Genomic DNA, 20,062 nt, shown 5'->3' on the forward strand with positions numbered 1-20,062 from the left:
AAGTCAGCTGCAGGAGGCATTATTTCCTGACTGACTTAAGAAAAGAACCATTTAAAAGCTGATATAAATAAAATGGTTTAATGCTAAGCCGGTTCTTTCCAAAGTTTTGATTTGAATGTACAGTAAGAAATAAAATTATCCTATATTTTATAGACTTGTGGAACGTGGAAATTAATAGGAAGATCACTTTGATACTTTGTGTGTTTTATTTGTATTAGTACTGGGGCATGATTACCAGTGCCCAGCAACTCTTGTGTTCCTTTTTTTGGCCAGTCCTGGGGCTTGAATTCAAGGCCTGAGTACTGTCTGAGGTTGTTTTGCTTGAGGCTAGCACTTTACCACTTGAGACAGTGTCACTTCCAATTTTTTCTGTTTATGTGGTACTGAGGAATCAAACCCAGGGCTTCATGGATGCCAGAGAAGCACTCTACCACTGAACCACCTTCCCAGCCCCCTTTATGTTCTTTTTAAGTATTCCAAAAAGCTACTGCTTTGCTCTGAATTGCCTGGTTTCATTATTTCTGTTATTAAACAAACCAGCATTTAAAAAAATCCACTGTGTGTAATAAAGATCTGTAACATGTTATGGTATAGTAAAAGGGTTGTTAATACTGAAGTATACTGAAGTACAGGATACCAGCTCCAATCTCAATATGACTGCCACATAAAATTTTCTTATTGTCCTCATACTGAACATATAAATCCTCATTTAGCTTTGTGTCCTGTGACCTACATCTCCCCATTCCATCCCTATCACTGTCTTCTTTCACATATTTTCTTCTTGGACTTTGCATACTTGAGTTGCTAGGTGGCAAGATCACCCTTTCTAAAGGCTGAAAATATTTCATTGTCTAGATAAATGAGTTTCGTTACACATTTATCAGACAAGTGGATATGTGAAATGTTGGATATTGTGGATGTTTGGATTAATGAGCATGGGAGTGCAGATGTCTTGGACATATGCCCCAAAGATAAGTCTAGGTTATCTTGTTTTAATTTTAATTTCCTTAGATCCTCTTGTGGTCCTGCTTCCCTGGACCCGCCCAATTTAGTGTTTTCCACAATGACCATACAATCTACATTCTCACCTGCATTTCAAAAGTTCCATTTCTCTGGGCTGGGAAGTTGGCTCAGTGGTAGAGCGCTTGCCTTGCATGCCTGAGGCCCTGGGTTCGATTCCTCAGCACCACATAAGCAAAAAGAAAAAAAAGCCGGAAGTGGTGCTGTGGCTCAAGTGGTAGAGCACTAGCCTTGAGCTGAAGAGCTGAGGGACAGCGCTCAGGCCCAGAGTTCAGGCCCCACAACCGGACCCAAAAAAAAAAAACAAAAACAAAAGTTCCATTTCTCTACACCCTTGCCAACATCCAACATTTGTTATCTTCTGGCGTGTGTGTGTGTGTGTGTGTATGTGTATGCATGTATGTATGCATGTATGTGCGTGTGCATGAGCGCACGCTAAAACTGGGTCTGAACTTTTTTACTCAAGTGCTCTGCCACTTTGAGCCACAGCTCCACTTGTGGTTTTTAGGTAGTTAATTAGAAATAAGTCTAGCAGCCTTTTCTGCCCAGCCTTGACTTTGAGCTGCAATCCTCATTTTTCAGCCTCCTGAGTAAGCTAGGATTATAGGTGTGAGTCACCAGTGCTCAGCTCACTAATTATTTTGAGATAGGTCTCAATTTCTGCCTGAGTATTTGTCTTGACCATGATCCAACAATTCTAGGGTTCCCGTTGTTGCTGGGATGATGCATCATAACTTTTTCCATCTAGTGTTTCACTGTGTTTGTGGGCTAGCCTCGGCTTTCCACATACCTTGGGTTGATAGTTATGTATTGCTTTGCTCAGGTATGGGTATGGGTCTTGTGAACTTTTCTTCCCAAGTTGACCTTGAACTGAGATCTTCCAATTCTCAGTCTTGAAGTTAGAATTACAGGCATGAGCCACTGGGGACCCATTCAGAGGTTTTGAGAAACAACTGATCCTTGCTATTTTCTAGATGCCATACATAGCATTTCTCTTTTATACTAAATTATTAAACATAACCCTGTAAGTACTCCAATTATAATTAAAATTCTCCTAAATAATACATTTATGTCTGGGGCTGGCAAGGTGGCTCAGTGGTAGAGGGCTTGCCTTGCATGCCTGAGGCCCTGGGTTCAATTCCTCAGCACCACATAAGCAGAAAAAAGCTGGAAATGGTGCTGTGGCTCATGTGGTAAGAGTGCTAGCCTTGAACTGAAGAGCTGAGGGACAGCATCCAGGCCCAGAGTTCAGGTCCCACGACCGACAAAAACAAAACGTAATAATACATTATGTCTTCAATGAATAAGACCATTTAACCACAACTTATCTTTTTGGTGGTACTGGGGAACATGAAATTGAGAGCTCATAGTTGCTAGACAGTGTTCCACCAACTTGAGGCATACCCTAGTCCTTTTTGACTTTAGGTATCACTTAGGTAGGTCTCAAGTTTTTGCTCTGGACTAGCCTTAGACCATAGTCCACCCATAGCTTCCTAAGTAGCTGGAAATCACAAGTGCCACCATGCCCAGTTTGTTGGTTGAGAGTGGCGTCTCACTAAACCCCACGTTGGCCTTGAATCATTATCTTCAGTCTGTGCCTCCTGAATATTTGGGATTACAAGTATGTCCTACCATACCCAACTTTGCTGCCACTTTTAGTAGCACTATGGTAAAACATGCTTTTGGTTTTTTAAAGAACTTTTTTGTTGTGCCCTAATCAAGATATTTTTGTAAGCCTGGCCACCAGTGGCTCATGCCTATACTATATTCCTAGCTGCTCAGGAGGCTGAGATTTGAAGATGGCAGTCCAAAGCCAGCTGGGCAGGAAAGTCATGAGACTTTTTTTTTTTGTTGGTCATGGGGCTTGAACTCTGGGCTTGGGCACTATCCCTGTGCTCTTCAGCTCAAGGCAAGTGCTCTACCTCTTGGGCCACAGCACCACTTCCAGTTTTCTAGTGGTTTATTAGAGGTAAGAATCTCATGGACTTTTCTGCCCAGGCTGATTTTGAACAGTGATCCTCAGCCTTCTGAGTAGCTAGGATTACAGACGTGAGCCACTGGAGCCAGGCTTCATGAGACTCTTACCTGCAATTAACTTCTAGAAAACAGGAAATGGTGCTGGGGCTTAAAGTGGTAGAGCGCTAGCCTTGAGCAAAAAAGCTCAGGGACAGCACCCAGGCCCTGAGTTCACGCCCACAACTGACAAAAAAAAAAAAAATTATCAAGCATACATTTGCAGAATGAGAGACATAAAAGTTGCAGAAAAATGATAAATTTTTATTTGTTGAAAGACATTCAATTGAGAAGTAGAGAAATAATTGTTAGGTAAGCTTATATGGCACATGATTATGATTAGGTTCCACTAATTTCTGAATTATGCCTTCTGTCCAGAGCATTATATTCATGCAGCAGTAGTCGAATTGCAGTTTGTTTTTTCTTTGTCCATCTTCTTGATAAAGTAATGTAATGCCAGGAACATTCAGCTGTAGTCATTTTCTATGGTTTGAGTATGTGATACTCTAATATTAGGAAATCAAGTCTAAGTCTAGGAAATTTAGACTGATTATTGTGATATACAAAACACATACATACAGAAATCCAATCGTTGTACCTGGCTTTCACCTATCTTTGTGTTGATATTTTCCCATCATTTTTGGCCTGTCTCAAGCACAAAATCCTGAGCCATAGGATACCAGGCAGCAAAATCACATGGTAGTAGTAGTTTGCTTCTTCATTGTTCAAGAGTCCATGGATTTATTTGAAGGCTCTATATTCCCTTCTGTAGTGTCACTAAGTATTTCATCAGCTATGTTAGCTGTAGTAGGTGTCGTCTGGGGAGTCACAGTGTGTCCAAACCCTTGGTAGTGACCCATGGGTGAAGGTGGCACAGAAGAGGCAACAGAAATTGCATCTTGTGATGATGATGATAACAAACTTGTATGTTCATTTTGATCTTGGTCTTCAGGAAAGAATTTTTTCCTAGGATGTCCCCTGACTGTCCGTCCTTTAAAATAATATAAACATTTCCACATATTTCCACATTAGCTAAAAGTCATTTCACCTTTATAAACTTAAATTTCAATGTAAGCTCCCCCTGCCCCACATTCTTCCCAAACCTGAGAGTGTACCATGGGTACTGTGCTTTAAACTATCCCACTGTCTTAAAATGAGTGAACTGCTCTAGTAGGAGACCTGTAATAACCTGTGTATTTTGGAAGAATTAAGTGGAACTTACCAACATGCCTTACTTGCTCAGAAATATCGTCTCTGATGTCTGAAACATCCCACATGGCAAGAAAGGAATCAAAGCACGAGCCCTCCTCTGCTTCTTGGACATATGGTTTATAGGAGAATGTGTAGTGATGAGCAATAGCAGCGAGGAACATTTCAATACAGATAATGAAGTCCTACAACAACAGCAGCAAAAATGTCAGTTGTCATTGGGGTTAAATCTAGTTTCTCAAATTGCCATTTTTCCTCAAGTATTTTCCAAAGGTACTTAAGTATTAATAGCTTTCGCCTAACATTATATTGGCTTTTCTATTTTCAATATTTAGCTTTACTTCAAAATTAAAATATTTTATATTAATGAAATCAAGTATTTCTTAACACATTGTGTTCTTAATCCATAATCTAAGGGCTAAAGGGGAAAAATCAGAAAGAAACATGGATTAAGGAAAACAAGAATTCAGATTCTATTCCTGATACTGTTAAAATTCTGTAATTATGGCCAATTTCTCTAGGGCCCTGCTGTCATCATTACTGGGTGAAGATAGAATGACAGCTGTAGCCCTAGCTTTAGTGGAAGTAACATGTGAAAACCCTTAAGAGAAAACCATTTGGTGAAATTTTGAGACAGCAGTACTTACCTGGAGTCCTGTGGCCACAGCTTCTACAGTTTGCCATTCCCATGTATGCTTTTCAGAAATAACGCCAACTTTTACCAACAAAGCAATAACTACTGCTTGCCTATATGTTAGGAAAAGGTAAACGCCAAATCTACATCAAGCATAAAATGAGCAGTTGTTTTAAAAATATGCCATTAAAAAACTTAATTACCACCACCCTGACTTTATAGCATCTTCCTGAACAAATTGCATCTATACAGAGAACCTGTATTACTTTACAAGTTAATTCTTCTATTGTAGTTTCATAAGATGAATTATACATTATGACTATGCATTAACAGGTTAGCACTTGGGGAACAAATATATAGTCTTTATATATTTATATGTTTTGAAAGTACATAAGCAATTGAATTTTAAGTCCTTCCTATGCATACACAATGCCTAACTTCATAAACAAGGCATTTAAAATAACAAAGGCAGGCACCTGTCTGTATGTTTTTTTATACATACATTATTCAGACATTTTAAAAAAGTAATAGGTATATATTTTTTTGCCTGTCGTGGAGCTTGAACTCAGGGCCTGGCCACTGTCCTTGAACCTCTCTATGCTCAAGGCTAGCACTCTACCAGTTGAGTTAAAGCACCACTTCTGGCTTTTTCTGTTTATGTGGTGCTGAGGAATCAAACCCAGGGCTTCATGCATGCTAGGCAAGAACTCTACCATTAAGCCACATTCCCAGCCCCTAAAAAGTAATTTTGAAATCAGTCTTGTATGAAGTGTTGTAGCTAGAGACAAACTATGAAAGGGTCTGACTCCTAAAATGGAATCATAACTGAACGCTTAAAACTAGGACAACATTCCCCAACATTAATTGCAACAGCAAATAATGAAGATGAACTTTCATAAATTCTTAAGTAAGAATTCTCTGGTTTACTGACAAACTATGACTTACTTGTACAGAAATGTTCTTTTTTTTCTGGTGGAGCATCATGGATTTTCTTTTCATCTTTTTATATTTAATTTCTGCACTTGTGTCTAGGACCTCCTACTGATCCTTCTCTAAACTTCGTTTCCCTCTCTCCTCTTTTCCTCCTCGCCTCTCCCCTCCCCTTTTCCCTTGCTGCTGTCCGTTGAGTCAAACCCAGGGTCTCTTAATAGCAAGTGTTCTACCTGAGCTACATTTCTACTCCTACCCTTGTATTTTAAATTTTTCTTGGTGAACATTTCCTCACATCATTAAATATTCTATATATCATCTTCTAAACAGTGTTGTAGTCTCTTATATGACAGAATCGTATTTGTAAAAGTTCCTTAGTATTGAGATACTTTGTTTATATGAATACTACAGTGACCATCTGATAAACATTTTAAGTAGAGACATTTTGACCACCTAGATTGATGTTATTAAAAGACTCTTCCTTAACAATCATATTGCCATTTAGAATGAGACTATTGAACAGCAAGCAACACTTACCAAAAAGAAACAAAAACCACCAGCTTTACACAAAGAAATTTGCCAACAGGTTGGATAGGACTGAGCTCTTCTTTCAGTACTTTATAAAACAGCAGGAGACAATACATGGCAAACTAGAGACAAAATTAATATTTAAACTTACCTCTGGTAAGAATAAATAAATATAGCAATAGGAATAAAGGTTATAAATCAGAGACCTGTTACAAAATTATTGTAACTGAGTTGTAAAATAAAGCACAAACATGTATTTTAAAGACTCAGAGGCTGGATTAGCATACTGCCCTGATGGAAAATAGTTTCTCTGATACCTTGTACTTTCAGATTTCAAAGTCACAATATTACTAAAGCTGTACTTAATGTTTCATATTATACTTACAATATTATATAAGAAAGACTAGGTAATATGCTAAGCCCTCATACAGTTAGTGGTAATTTATGTTTGAAAGTCATATGTTCCTTTTTTCATTATGGTTGATCCAATTATCTTCACTTCCATTTATGTCAGTCACTGAGCTCCAGGGCCTGGTGCTTACTAGGTAAGCACTCTGCCCGTGAACTATACTGCCAGTGATACACTGGCTCTTAAATACCACCATGAACTAAATTTAAATTGTCTCAGCCATTGTCTTTTTTTTTTTTTGTTTTGTAGGTCGTGGGGCTTGAACTCTGGGCCTGGGCGCTGTCCCTCAGCTCTTCAGCTCAAGGCGAGCGCTCTACCACTTGAGCTACAGCGCCACTTCCGGTTTTCTGGTGGTTTATTGGAGATAGGAGTCTCCCGGTCTCTCCTGCCCGGGCTGGCTTTGAACCGGGATCCTCAGATCTCAGCCTCCTGAGTAGCTAGGATTACAGGCGTGAGCCACCAGCGCCCGGCTGTCTTTTTCAAGTTCAGTTTACCTACCTTTTCTATACATTACATAGGACTATTAGTATTTATGTCTGTACGGGACAACACAGCATCACTCTTCATATGATTTTTTGAGCACAGCAGTTGTTCTATGACTTGAGCCATATGTCTAGTCCTACATTTTGCTGGCTAATGGGAAATAGAGTCTCATATACTTTTCTTGTTAGGCTGGCCTTGAACCTCGATCTTTCAGATCTCCTTCTCAGTAGCTAGGATTGCAGGCATGAGCTACTGGTGCCTGACTCAATAATTATTTTAATGACTGCCTATTATGGTCAACCAAACCCTATCAGCCTTGAATTGTTCTCAGCCCCTTTCTATTATAATAAGCTTCACATTCATGACAAAAATATTTCTGTCCATTCCTTAGAAGACATTCCCAAAACAGGAATTACACTGGTCACAAAGAAGACAAACATTTAGATACATAGCCATTTAATATTATAAAGCTTCAATACTGCACATGTATGCCACTGCATTTGAATTATTCTATTAAAAGCATTAACCAAAGATTTTAATAATATGCATACTTTTTAGGCTCACACAATCCAACTGTGTATCTTTAGATCATTTCATTTTTTAGAACATTATCATTTAAAACTTCTTTATTTTCCTTTAGAATTAGAGAACAGAAAACTGTATTCTCTCATTTAAACTCCAAACTGTTGTATACCAATCAGCCATTTTCTTTTACTAAATATTCCTATTGTGCATTTTCCTTATTAGAGTATTGTGCTTATATTTAAAGCACCCACACTGCTATTCCATGAGTAACAAACATGATCAACAGGTCATGTGTAAGTCACCAAGTAATTAACAAAAGGTATTATTATATCTTTATATTTTATAAAGCTATTAGTTTTTTAATTACTTTGCAAAACTTACAATATTTTAGTCCAAGAAGAAACTGTACCAAAAATTTTTAGGCTTATAGAAGCTAAGTACATTAAAGAAAAATGATTTGCTACATGTAATCCTAGCACCTGAAAGAAGATCCAGATGATTGCAATTTTAGGCCAGCTTGGGTGTGTGTTGTATGTTAGACTGTTTCAAGAACAGGAAAAGAAAAATGAAGTTTTACTTACCAGTTGTGACATATTATTTATTATAACCAAGTAAGTCCAAGCATTTGAAAAGCTAAAGTTCCCTTCATCATATATACCGACCAGTTCACAAATCCTAAAAAATGGTAAAAATAAGGCAACTTTATTATTAACCAAATGACACATTTTTAAATACAGTGACAGTATTACTTAAATTCGCAAGTTGGAATTGGTATGGTGGAATTTACCTGGTTAGGTACAACTACTAGTTAGAAGGTAGAGGTAGGAAGATTCTGGTCCAAGACCATCGCAAGGCAAAAAAGCATTAGAATCTAACTAAAAACATATGGCAAAAAGGCTGGGGGTGTGGCTCATATGGTATAGTATCTGCCTATTGAGTTAAACTCTAGAACCAACATAGCCAAAGTAGGTGGGTAGGTAGGCGCAGGCAGGTAGGCAGTTAGTTGGATAGGTAGGGTAGATGTCAAAATACGTGCTTTCGTATGAAAAATCTAGAAAAAGCTAAAGAAGGACTGGGTGGGAGAACTAGTGGGAAGGGGAATGAGTTGGGCAGGACATGATCAAAGTGCACTGTATAAACATACATAAAGGTCCTAAGAAACCCATTTTTAAGCAGTTGCAAGAAAGATTACAAGGGAGGGCTGAGGTGGGAGTAGGGAGAGATAGGGAAAATGATTAAAACATACTAAACAAATTATGTAATACAATGAAATCCTCATTTTATTTGAATGATCCTGTAACGAATCATATGAATTTGGCTAGCGTTAGCCCAAAAATTAAGTTTTCTGAAATGTTCTTAAAATTAGTTCTTAAAAACTAATTTGAAGGAAAGACCAAGTGATCTAAGAAAAAATTACTTTTAAAAACCTATGCTGCTTAATTTGAAATCTCATTGTCAAATATATGCATTTATGTATAATACTATACATAAATATATACAAATACATACATAAAATATATACATAAATATATATTATGTATATATTATGTATAATATATACATAAATAAATATATATTATGTATATATTATGTATATATATTATGTATATATTATGTATATATAAATATATACATAAACTATAGCACATTTTCTCCCCTATATTATTTTGGAGAAAATACTATGAAGATCCAAATCCCCTTGAATAAATTGTACTACCAGCAGGTTAAACATACAATCTACCTGAATAAATTAATAGATTTCCAGGTAGCTTAAGATACCCCTTTCTGCCTTAAATGCCTATAATGTTAGCTACTCAGGAGGCTGATAATTGAGGATCTCAGGTCAAAGCCAGCCTGCGCAAGAAAGTCCATGAAACTCTTATCTCCAGTTAACCACCAGAAAACTGGTGGCTTCATGTAACTAGCCTTGAGTAAAAAAGCTCAGGGACAGTGCCTAGGCCCTGAGCTCAAGCTCCATGACCGACAAAAATGAAACAAAAGCAGCTCAACTAACATGCAATATTTTTTGTAAAGCTGTATTAACATTTGAAAAAGAATTTCACCATCCCCACAGTGCTTTATAATATGCTTGAGAGAGGCTGTAGTGATTCCTTGCCTCTAAAATGGTCATGGTCTTTCTTAGTAGAGAAGACCTTTTATATAGGTTTTTATGGAAGGTTGGACTTATACTTTGAACAAGTAAACTCACACATTCACTTTAACTCAGCTAAGCCCTATTTAAGTATTAAAAAAATAGTCACATTAAGATTTATACTCACAAAGCAACAATGGTGGTAAAGGGTCGGACAACTGTGTACTGCAGCACACCCAGTTTGCACCTGAACAGCAATACTCTGCAAAGACAAAGAGGTCTTAGTATTTCAGTTCCTCATCTTTAAGCCTGCCAAATTAATATTATTTAAATGAATGACAACAAATTCATATTTAAGGGCTAGGAAGGTGGCTCAGTGGTAGAGCACTTGCCTTGCATGCATGAGGCCCTGGGTTCGACTCCTCAGCACCACATAAGCAATAAGAAAAAAGCCGGAAGTGGCGCTGTGGCTCAAGTGGTAGAGCGCTAGCCTTGAGCTGAAGAGCTGAGGGACAGTGCCCAGGCCCAGAGTTCAGGCCCCACGACCAGACCCTCCCCCCAAAAAGTAAAAAAAATTCATATTTAATTCCTTAAGTTTAGTCATCCATTAGATGGCAGTAGAGAAAACAAAGAAGTGATCTAAACACCATTTCTGCAATTATTATTTTTATCATTTCTGAAATTATTGGACAACTCTATCTTCTGAAAGATCACCCTCAAGTTCCAGAAGAGTTCCTGCTTTAGGTTTGAAATGTCCTCCAATGGGCTGGGAAGGTGGCTCAGTGGTAGAGCGCTTGCCTTTCATGCATGAGGCCCTGGGTTCGATTCCTCAGCACCACAAAAGCAAAAAGAAAAAAGCCGGAAGTGGCGTTGTGGCTCAAGTGGTAGAGTGCTGGCCTTGAGCTGAAGAGCTAAGGGACAGAGCCCAGGCCCAGAGTTCAGGCCCCACGACCGGACCCAAAAAAAAAAAAAAAAAAAACCCAATAAAATGTCCTCCAAAAGCCTAGGATCATGGTGCAACATTTGGAAAGTGAGGCCTAGTGGAGGTGAAGTTAGGTCAGAGGGTATGCCCTTGAAGGGAGAGGCTCCATGTTTCCAGGGTACCCAGAGGCAAGTAGGTCTTCTCCGAGCCACTGAAGGCTCAAAGCAGTGGCTCTTATCTCCAATTAAACAACAAAAAACTAGAAGTGGCACTGAAAGGGTAGAGTGCTAGCCTTAAGCAAACTCAGGGACAGTGCCCACCCAGGCCCTGAGTTCAAGCTCCATGGACCCCCTCCCCCTCAAAAAACAAAAAAAAAAGTCTACTTTGTCTAATTCCTAAAAGCTGCCAGTCCTTTGCATATCATTACAAAAACGCCTATCATTGGCTGGGAAGGAGGCTCAGTGGTAGAGCGCTTGCCTTGCATGCATGAGGCCCTCGGTTTGATTCCTCAGCACCACATAAGCAGAAAAAAGAAAAGCTGGAAGTGGCACTGTGGCTCAAGTGGTAGAGCATTAGCCTTAAGGTGAAGAGCTGAGGGACAGCACCCAGGCCCAGAGTTCAGGCCTATAACTGGACCTCCCCCCCCACCCCCCAAAAAAAATGTCTGTCATTTGACAATTGTTAACTATACTTTCTGGAGCTTGAACTCAGGGCTTGGGCACTGTCCCTGAGCTGCTTCTGCTCAAGGCTAACACTCTACTACTTGAGCCACAGCTCAACTGGAAATAAGACTCTCATATTTCCTGTCCAGGCTGGAGTTGAACCACAATTTTCAATCTCAGCCTTATGAGTAGCTAGGATTATACAGGAGTGAGCCACCAGTGCCTGACTTCTTCCTTAAATCTTTTTTTTTTTTTTTTTGGTCTTTTTGTCAGTCCTGGGCCCTGAACTAGGCCTGGGCACTGTCCCTCTGCTCTTTAGCTCAAGGCTAGTGCTCTACCACTTGAGCCACAGCGCCACTTCCGGCTTTTTCTGCTTATGTGGTAAAGAGAAATCGAACCCTGGGCCTCATGCATGCAAGGCAAGCACTCTACCACTGAGCTACCTTCCCAGCCCCTTTCCTCAAGTCTTTTTAAACTTGCTGTGTGACCTTCCATAAGATCTATAGACTTTGGTCCCTAATTGGAAAAGGATGTTGACTTAATATGTACATTACAAGTTGTATTTTGTTAGCTTCCAAATCTGATGACAATCTAAACTAGTTAGGGCTTCTTTATGTACTGCTCAAAGTACTTAAAAATCTTGCCTTATAGAGAGTTGACTGCAAAAATTGTTATTTTTTTCCCTCCAGTCCTGAGGCTTGAACTCAGGGCCTGGGCGCTGTCCCTGAGCTTCTTTTACTCAGGCTAATGCTCTACCACTTGAGCCATAGCACCACTTCCAGCTTTTTCTGTGTATGTGGTACTGAGGAATCAAACCCAGGGCTTCATGCCTGCTAGGCAAGTACTGTACCACTAAGCCACCTTCCCAGCCCTTGACTGCAAAAATTGGAGTAAAATCAAACATACTTACTCTCCCATAGGCCATGGTGGACAGCAACATAAAGGAGGGAAATGTTTCTGTTGATCTTTGGCTTCAAGGATTAATACCAGATTAGGATATCGGTTAGTTAGATAATTGGTAAGGAATCCCATGAAGTTGTAAATGACATAGGCTTCATAGCATTCTCTGCAAGTATCCACATATATTGCAATGCTGGGATATTTCAAAGCTATCCACTGTGGAAAAACATGTGTTAAAAAGTTAAAGCTTAGATTCCACACAATTCATTGCCTTAAACTAATGTTTAAACCTGGGATCTTGATACATACATTAAACTCTTCAAAACTTATCATTATGACAGCTACTGGATAGTTTGGAGATGGGGGGGGGGCGGGACAGAAAAATAGAGAGGGAGTGTGAGTGTGAGTGTGTGTGTTTCTGGGAATCTGAATGCAGTGTACTGTGGAGCTATTTTATCCTCAGTCTTGTGAAAGAAACCTTTTTTTTTGGTCAGTCATGGGGCTTGAACTCTGGGCCTGGGCACTGTCCCTCAGCTCTTTAGCTCAAGGCTAATGCTCTACCACTTGAGCCACAAGACCACTTCCAGTTTTCTGGTGGATTACTAGAGATAAGAGTCTCATGGACTTTCCTGTCTGGGCTGGATTTGAACCATGATCCTCAGATCTCAGCCTCCCAGTAGCTAGGATTACAGGCGTGAGCCACTGGAGCCCAGTGAAATGAACTTTTAAAAGTAGTAAATATTTTTAGATGAAAAAAAAAAGGGTGGGCATTGGGATAAATAGTGAACATGAGGAGAAAAGTTTAATTACTTGAGTTTCGCAATCCTGAAATTTTTCTTAATATGATCACAGAAAATGCTGCAGAGGCCAGGAAAGTGTATGACACTATCTCCAATTAACCATCAGGAAAACAAACAAACAACTGAAGTAGCTCTGTGGCTCAAGTGGTAGAGTGCTTGCCTTGAGCTGAAGAGTGCAGGGGCAGTGCCAAGGCTCTGAGTTCAAGCCTCATGACCAACAAAAAAAAAAGCTTATGCAAAAATAAAAAGAATAGGGGCTGGGAAGGTGGCTCAGGGGTAGAGTGCTTGCCTTGCATGCATGAGGCCCTTGGTTTGATTCCTCCTTACCACATAAGCAGAAAAAGCCGAGAGTGGTGCTGTGGCTCAAGTGGTAGAGTGCTAGCTTTATCTGAAGAGCTCAGGGACAGCGCCCAGGCCCCACGACCGACAAAAAAAATAAAAATAAAAAGTACGTATATAGAGCCAGGCGCTGGTGGCTCACGCCTGCAATCCTAGCTACTCAGGAGGCTGAGATCTGAGGATCGCGGTTCAAAGCCAGCCCGGGCAGGAGAGACCGTGAGAATCCTATCTCCAATAAACCATCAGAAAACCAGAAGTGGTGCTGTAGCTCAAGTGGTAGAGCGCTCGCCTTGAGCTGAAGAGCTGAGGGACAACGCCCAGGCCCAGAGTTCAAGCCCCACGACCGACAAAAAAAAAAAAAAAAAAAAAAGTATACACACACACACACACACACACAAATTATCTACAAGTGGACATTTTCACTTTTATTAATCTGATCCCTGTGAATATGTACTTTTACTACCTTAAGCATTTTTTAAGTACAGTATAATACTGTCAAACAAGTTCTTAGTTAATGAAATAAAAGAAACATACTTACACTATCCAAACTGTATATGGGTACCATCCAAAGAATCCTATTTGGAAAACAAAACAAAAAAGCATTTTTATTTAATAACTTATGAAATAGGCGAAGCCAACATTAGTAGAATGAAGACATATTAAGATTGACCTTATTATTGGTTTTTGTAGCTCAGGTTGTGTGTAATGCACTAAATGTTGCAGTATCACCCAAAGGGATATGGGTATAGTCAACAGCAGAAAGATGCCAGCAATAAACCACGCCTTGGTGTGTATTCCAACCTTAAGAAACAGAAGAACACATTAGCATTCATTCTAATATTGAAACTAAACTGCTCAAAAATACTTTTAGGCTCAATAGCTTCAATATTGGTAAGTAGCTATTTCATCTTCAAGACAAAACAGCTTCTTTGTATTTTTTTTGGAAGGAGGGCAACATCTTTCCTCAATAGATTAAGCATTTTTGCCTCACTGAGCCATTTGTAATTCCTCCTTCCCATCCTGCCCCCCTTTTTTTTCCAGTACTAGAGGTTGGATGTTGGGCACCTCAAACTTGGCCAAGGTTGGGACTCTACCACCTAAACCACACCTCCAGCGTGGCCTTTTTTTCTGATTATTTTGCAAACAAAGTCTTGTGGGCTCTTCTGCCTGAGCTGGTTTTAGACTGTCATCTGTTAGGTCTCAGCTTCCTAAGCAGTCAGGATTACAGACATGAACCACTGTTGTCCAGCTTTTGGTTTGGTTTTATGCTTGTCCTGGGGCTTGAACTCAGGACCTGTGCATTGTCCTTTAACATTTTTTTTTCCTCTCAAGGCTAGCACTTTAACACTAGAGCCATAGGTCCATTTCCAGTTTTCTAATAGTTAACTGAGGATTAAGAGTCTAATGAACTTTCCTGCCCAAGCTGGCTTCAAACTGAGATCCTCAGATATCAATCCTGAGTAGCTAGGATTACAAGCATGAGCCACCCAGAGCCTGGCTCTATATCAGCTTTTTAAGCATTAAGAATATAAAAACATGATCACTCCCCCCCATACTCTGTGGCTTTATATTTGATTTAGTTTGAAGATAATATAAAAGTTTCTGTGAATAAAGTCTAGAAATATTTTTAGGCTTATTGTTTACTTTTATGCAGTATTTCCTTGTATCTATGCATAAAAAGTTGATCTACCAACATTTTCTTCAAACTTTTATTGATAAATACTTCAGTAATCCTAGCTATTCAGGAGGCTGAGATCTGCGGATTGAAGTCTGAATTCTGAAGCCAGCCCGGGCAGAAAAAGTCCATGAGATTCTTATTTCCAATAAACTACTCAGAAAAGGCTGGAAGTGGTGGTGTGGCTCATGTGGTAGAGTGTTAGCTAGCCTTGAGCATACAGTGACCAGGCGCTGAGATCAAGCCCCAAGACTGGCAAAAAAGAAAAGTAAATTCTTACAGGTATGAAGACAATAGTATCTCCTGGTAGTTGGCTATTTGCTTCATATTCTCTGCTAAATTTTTTTTTACACTATTTACAATTAGTTGTACAAGTTTCACTCTGACACATCAATGTATTGTAAAACGTACTTGAATCAGACTCACCTTCCTCACTTTCCCTTATCCCATTTTCCAGTTCCCAAACCAAACTCAAGCTTCACTGTTCCATCTTCACACATGTACACATAGTATATTGACCCACCCTAACCTGGCTAAATTCTTTACATGTATTACCCCTCCCAGTTGATGACCATTGCAAGAATGCCATTCAAACAAACTGTTAATATATAATATTCTTCTTATATACAACAGTATCAACTCAGGGCATTATAATTTGAAAAATATTTGTTAGGTAATTACCTGATCAATGTTTTATTTTCTAGAAGCTCAAGCTCTAAAAATATGTTGAAATCATCTAGTCATGAAGCAGAACACTTTTTTTTTTTTGCTGGTCGTGGGGCTTGAACTCTGGGCCTGGGCGCTGTCCCTCAGCTTTTCAGCTCAAGGCGAGCGCTCTACCACTTGAGCTACAGTGCCACTTCCGGTTTTCTGGTGGTTTATTGGAGATAGGAGTCTCACGGTCTCTCCTGCCCGGGCTGGCTTTGAACCGCGATCCTCAGATCTCAGTCTCCTGAGTAGCTGGGATTACAGGCATGAGCCACCAGCGCCGGGCGCAGAACACTTTCTTATTTGAACCTCTGTCCTCTTTGGGCACTCCTAGACAATTCACTCCTAGACAATGAATTGTCTAGGAGTTTTTCTTTAAAGGAAAAAGCAGGCATTTATTTTTGTTATGAGGGGGTTTTGTGCAATTATTATAACTGCATAATTAATAAAAGACTGCATAATTAAGATAGAACCAAAGTCCACAATGTTAAGTTTTCACTGTTTTGAACAGGATTTTTCCCTCCACTAGGAGCCAAGATTAAAAAGCCCATGAAACACCTCTCTCCAATTAACCACCAAAAAGCTGGAAGTGGAGCTATAGGGTGCTAGCCTTGAGCAAAAAAGCTCAGGAGCAGTGCCTAGGTCCTGAGTTCAAGCTCCAACACTGGCACCAAATAAAAGTATTCAATGTTTCAATGACCTAAAAAGATAATAGCACAAGCATATTTTAGAGTTCTAGTGAGGTGATCATTAAGAATAGTACTACCTAGTAGTTTTCATGTTCACATTTGTTTTATGACTATCAGTCTAAAAGGTAGAACTTGCTAGTAGAACTAAAGGATGATGTGGTTATGACTAACGACAGTCAAACATCTATACAGTGCTATAAGGAAGAAAGTCTGCTACAATCAATCATAAAACAAATGACTAGTAAAATGAGTCATTACAGTATAGTCATGGCAAATTTTAGAAATCCTGTACCAAAGTATTTTTACCTTGCATAATACAGAGCTATCTTCAGCATTATTCTTAGATTGGTCAGCCAAAAAATTATTTTTGTTTGTTTATTTGGCTTAGAGAATGAAGAGATAAGTAGTTTTTTTCCTAAGGTAACAGGAAAAGAGAAGAAAGAACAAAACCACTTAATGCTCTCTTGTCTAAAATTTTAAAACAGAGTAAAGACAAATGGAGAATGCTTCTGGGACTAACTTTCCCAAGAGAAAGACAACCAACTTAAGAAGAACTCTGTGGATAGTAAGAATGAGGCATGGTGAACTTTCTAACAGCAATGTCATCATGATAGCATCTAGCATACTTGATTTTCAAGAACACACATTCCAAGAAAAAGTGTGAGGAAAACTGTTTCAGTAGTAAAGATGAGTAGCCATTGCTACTCCAATGTTTGAGAATTTGTCCCACTATAGACAATAGTTTATGAGCTATAGGATCCTCCTCTTTTCTACTACCTTAGTATCTGACTTCTCAAGTGTGACCTATGGTTGAAAGTACGTGTATTTTTCATCCAAAATGTCCCTGAAATAAATCAAAGTACACCTAATGTTCAAGCATATACATATACGGCGTTGAAGAGTCTAATTCTCAGCTATTACTGCACAAGAAAAGGTATTACTTTTCCAATGAAATAATGCCACTGAAACTTTAAAAACAATAGTAGTAAGAAGGCTCATTTTTCACTTTGCTGGACATGGATGATGCAATGATTTTGGCTATAAAGTACAATGCCACTTTTAGCCACTTATTATCTGCCTCAGTTTTCTTATCTATAAAATGAGGAAGGTTGAGTAGAGGAGTTCAAACCCTACAAGCAAGTAAATAAATGAATAAATAAGCCAATTATTTAGGCTACACAGCAAAACTGTTTCTGGGGGGGAAAAACAAAAACTAAGTTTCTATACTATACTTCGAAAGGATACTTCAAAGTAAGAAAATCCAATGTATTGAAATATGTATCTGTTTAATTAATGTCAGTTAAGAAAATAAGATGTTACCCCTACATTTTTGCAGACAAATACAAATACCTAAATAGCAAAGAAACAAGATTTAATAGCAGGTTAATATGCCACATTTAGGAGTGACTGTATGGACTATGTCAGCAGGGAATGTAAAAAAAAAAGACAATTTAGTGAACATAGAACACAAATGTCTAGATACAGCAAGTGTATAAAATTCATTTCCCTCATAAGAGATTTAAAGTAACTGAGGTCTTGTATTTGCTCTTCTAAAATAAGTGTCTCCATAAAAGTTCTTCTGATATTAACTATTATAATTTATGCTTCACTGTACATTTTTCCAGAGTATGTGTATGTTAGGTAAGTATTTACCTTGGGGTTTCCAGCATGAAGTGCTTTATTGATGTCACAATAAGAATATGACATACAAAAAAATACACTGGGTACTTTTTGCAAAACCTGGATTTGGGTATATAAAAAATACACAGGGTAATTTTTGCAAAGCCTGGTTTTGGATAAGAGATTAATTTCAAAAGCAGAAATAAAGTCAAATCTATTAGTATCCTAAGGTGGTTAAAACCTAATGAAATTCAATACATGGTTTTCAAGGTAGTTTATTTATCTAGTTGTCCAGTATCTGAACATCCAGATCAGATAACAGGAATAGAGTTACTTATTCCTTTGAGGTAATTGATGGATGGCTACATTTCACAGTAGTGCGTGTGCGTGTGGCGCGCGTACACTGGTGCATGCCAGTCCTGGGGCTTGAACTCAGCCTGGCCGCTGTCTCTGGGCGTTTGTACTCAAGGCTAGCTCAAGCCACAGCTCGACTTCCATCCAGCTTTTTGGTGATTAATTTGGAGATGAGTCTCATGTATTTTCCTGCCCCAGGTGGCATCGAGCTGTGATCCTCGGATCCCGGCCTCTTGACACACTAATCTGCTAAACAGATAGTTCTAAAGTATTTCCTCCACCCTGCTCACCTTCACCTGTAGCATTACTTGAAGGATGGCAAACAATAAATCAAGTTTATATCTAAACACTGGGCATGGTTTTCAGATACCAAACCACGAGGTGGTTTTCAGATACCAAGTTTGAGGGGAATCCAGGGTCGAGATGGGAGTCTGTTTGTTTTTCCCAACCGTAGATGGAAGAAAAGAAGGGTAAGGCGGACGGCGCAGGTCCCTCTTACCTCCAGTTTCTGTAATTCCCACACGCACAGGGGAACTGCCACGACTATGGACACCAGGTAGATGACCACAGCTAGAGGTCGAATCCACTGTCTCCAGTTCCTCCAGGTGCACGTGCAAGGCATGTTTTCGCATAGATCGGCTCTGAGCAGCGAGGACAAAGGGCTGGAGGGAGGTGGTGCCGGCCAGGAGCCTTATTCTCCGACGGGGCAGTCCACTCGCGTACTTCGGAGAAAGAGCGGCTGGGCGGGTGACTTCACCAACCGCCGGAGCTGCCTCCTGGGCCGGCGCGGGGCCCGGTGTGGCCGCAACCGCAGACGCCCGGGGTCTTGCTGCCAGGGAGCAGGGCGGGCTGCATCCTCTCTCCTCCACCCCGCAGCTACCCGGCTCGACCTCGCTGGAGGCTCCGGGCGGGGCCGCAGCCTTCACCTGGGGATCGCGCTCAGCCCGGCCGGCACCATGGCCTCCGGGACGCGGCGCCCTCAGGGACCGGCCTTCTAGAGACCCTGCCCCCGGCGGCTCTGCCCCGCGGCTACCGGCCTGCTCGCTCTTCTCTCGGGGCCCTGAACGCCTTCCCTCCTGCGCTCGCAGGCGTCGGGCCGCCCAGCTCTGCCGGTGAAACGGGGCCCCAGGGTTCCCTCACTGGCTCGCGCGGGACATGCCCCCACGGCGGAACTCCAGGCCAAACCGGGGCTGCGGGAATCGCTTCCGCTTCCGCCCCTGCTGCCTGAGGCTGATGATTGGTTGTCAACGTCAAACTGAGGCCGCCCCATCCGGCTCGCTTCTGTTTCTGATTGGTCCCTTCCGGGGGGCGTGGCCCTAGAGTTGCGTACCCGGTTGAGCGGGAAAAGGAGCTGCGGAGAGCCGTAGAGGGCGATTTAGTCACACTCTCTGGAAGGTGTAGGAGTTGAGAATATTTGAAGAACACCCACCCCAGACACCTTTCTCACCTTATTCCAGCCAACAGAGAGTCTTGGTAAGGGGCCTTTACTGTAGAGCTGAAGAGAGGAGGGCCAGTTTCCTCAGAGCGAAGGTTCTGGAATGAAGATAGGG

At 40.4% G+C, this 20,062-nt stretch overlaps 1 protein-coding gene across 1 annotated transcript; it reads right to left on the bottom strand.

Moving 5' to 3' along the window:
- Window positions 1-3,276: 3,276 nt before the first annotated feature.
- On the bottom strand, window positions 3,277-19,136 carry Tmem184c (transmembrane protein 184C). The gene is made up of 10 exons (XM_042701609.1): window positions 19,012-19,136; window positions 14,137-14,267; window positions 14,005-14,041; window positions 12,338-12,543; window positions 10,031-10,105; window positions 8,333-8,426; window positions 6,344-6,456; window positions 4,890-4,989; window positions 4,256-4,427; window positions 3,277-4,024 (listed from the first exon to the last, which is right to left on the bottom strand). Exons 1-10 carry the CDS (start codon window positions 19,132-19,134, stop codon window positions 3,759-3,761), a joined length of 1,317 nt encoding a protein of 438 aa, XP_042557543.1. The 5' UTR covers window positions 19,135-19,136; the 3' UTR covers window positions 3,277-3,758.
- Between the last annotated feature and the right edge of the window lie 926 nt (window positions 19,137-20,062).

Source organism: Dipodomys spectabilis, unplaced genomic scaffold, assembly GCF_019054845.1.
Source record: "Dipodomys spectabilis isolate Male_0828 unplaced genomic scaffold, ASM1905484v1 ptg000297l, whole genome shotgun sequence".
In the NCBI taxonomy this organism is placed as follows: Eukaryota; Metazoa; Chordata; class Mammalia; order Rodentia; family Heteromyidae; genus Dipodomys; species Dipodomys spectabilis.

Coding starts and splice junctions, on each gene's coding strand:
- Tmem184c (XM_042701609.1), bottom strand. CDS start 19,134: ATGCCTTGCACGTGCACCTGGAGGAACTGGAGACAGTGGATTCGACCT. Junction 12,544..14,004: donor CCATATACAGTTTGGATAGT/GTAAGTATGTTT, acceptor GTTTTTCCACAG/TGGATAGCTTTGAAATATCC. Junction 4,428..4,889: donor CTGTGGCCACAGGACTCCAG/GTAAGTACTGCT, acceptor CTGTTGTTGTAG/GACTTCATTATCTGTATTGA.